We start from the raw sequence: 1113 nt of genomic DNA on the forward strand, positions 1-1113 counted from the left end.
AACATCCAAAACATTTGGAACGCCGTTCCAAGAAGCAAGCCAGAATCGGAATGGGCCCGGAATGTCCCACCTCCCCACTCCCCCCCCCCGCCCCCCGCCCCCCCCAAAAAAAAAAAAACTCCCGAAGTTTCAAATGGATATTTTAGAGCTTATATAGAAAGTTTAAATCTGTAAAATGTTAGTTTCTTTCCTTTTCTAAAATAGTTTTATGTCATATGATGGCGTGTCATGTATAACGTGACGCTCCGGTTCCCGTTCCCCCTTCCCGGAACGTTTCTGTTCCAACACCTGAATTTCCGGGACGTTCCCGTTCCCTGGAAACTATGGGCCTTTCCCCCTCATTTGTGGGAAATATATTTTAGCAAAAAGTCTTTCTTCCTATACATATTCATACTTGGGGAATGCCTTTTATCCCCCATCTAAATCGAATGCATGAAACAGCCAATGTTCCTCCAATTTTGTCCTTGCTTCTTCTGTGCTTTTTGATTCAATCGCATTAACTCAATCCTTTCCTCTTCATCTGGCGTGTGAGCATTTGCATAGATGTTAGACATCAAAACATAAGCTGCAGAATCCTTTATGCCCAATTGTACCGCATGTTCAAAGGCCAGTCTTCCAAGCTCCACATTACCCCACTTTTGGCAAGCACTCAACAGCGTACACCACACCGCAAGATTAGGACGGAAAGGCATCTTCTTCACCATCGATACCGCCTCATCTAATTGGCCTGCACGGCCAAGGAGATCAACCATGCCAATGTGGTGCTCAATAGTTGGTGTTATGCCATAGTCTTCACTCATGGCCTCAAAGTGCTTATGGCCCTCATCAAATAGACCTGTGTGACAACATACAGTAAGAAGAATAGAGAATGTGAGCCCATCTGGCTGCACCCCTGCTTCTCTCATTCTCTCAAGCATATGGAAAACAATTTCACTTTCTCCTAGCTGGGCATATCCTGCCATAAGTGCAGTCCACGTGACTATGCTTCGCACAGGCAGCTTGTCAAACGCTTCCTGTGCTTCTGCAAGCAAGGCACATTGGGCGTACATATCCACCAAGGCGTTACCAACAGTAAGATGTCTTTCCAGCCCCTTTCTGACAATCTCAGTGTGG

At 45.9% G+C, this 1113-nt stretch overlaps 1 protein-coding gene across 2 annotated transcripts in view; it reads right to left on the reverse strand.

Annotated features, from left to right (window-relative positions):
• Positions 1–227: 227 nt before the first annotated feature.
• Positions 228–1113, reverse strand: part of LOC147891319 (pentatricopeptide repeat-containing protein At3g16610-like) — a 2947-nt gene continuing 2061 nt past the window's right edge. For both annotated transcript variants that reach the window (XM_087389073.1, XM_087389074.1), the window contains one exon: positions 228–1113. This exon is cut by the window's right edge. In XM_087389073.1, the coding sequence (XP_087245199.1) occupies positions 420–1113 (694 nt within the window). In that variant the 3' untranslated portion in view covers positions 228–419.

Source organism: Dipteris shenzhenensis, chromosome 18, assembly GCF_047967505.1.
Source record: "Dipteris shenzhenensis isolate YYH24624 ecotype China chromosome 18, Dip_SZ_1.0, whole genome shotgun sequence".
Lineage (NCBI taxonomy): Eukaryota > Viridiplantae > Streptophyta > Polypodiopsida > Gleicheniales > Dipteridaceae > Dipteris > Dipteris shenzhenensis.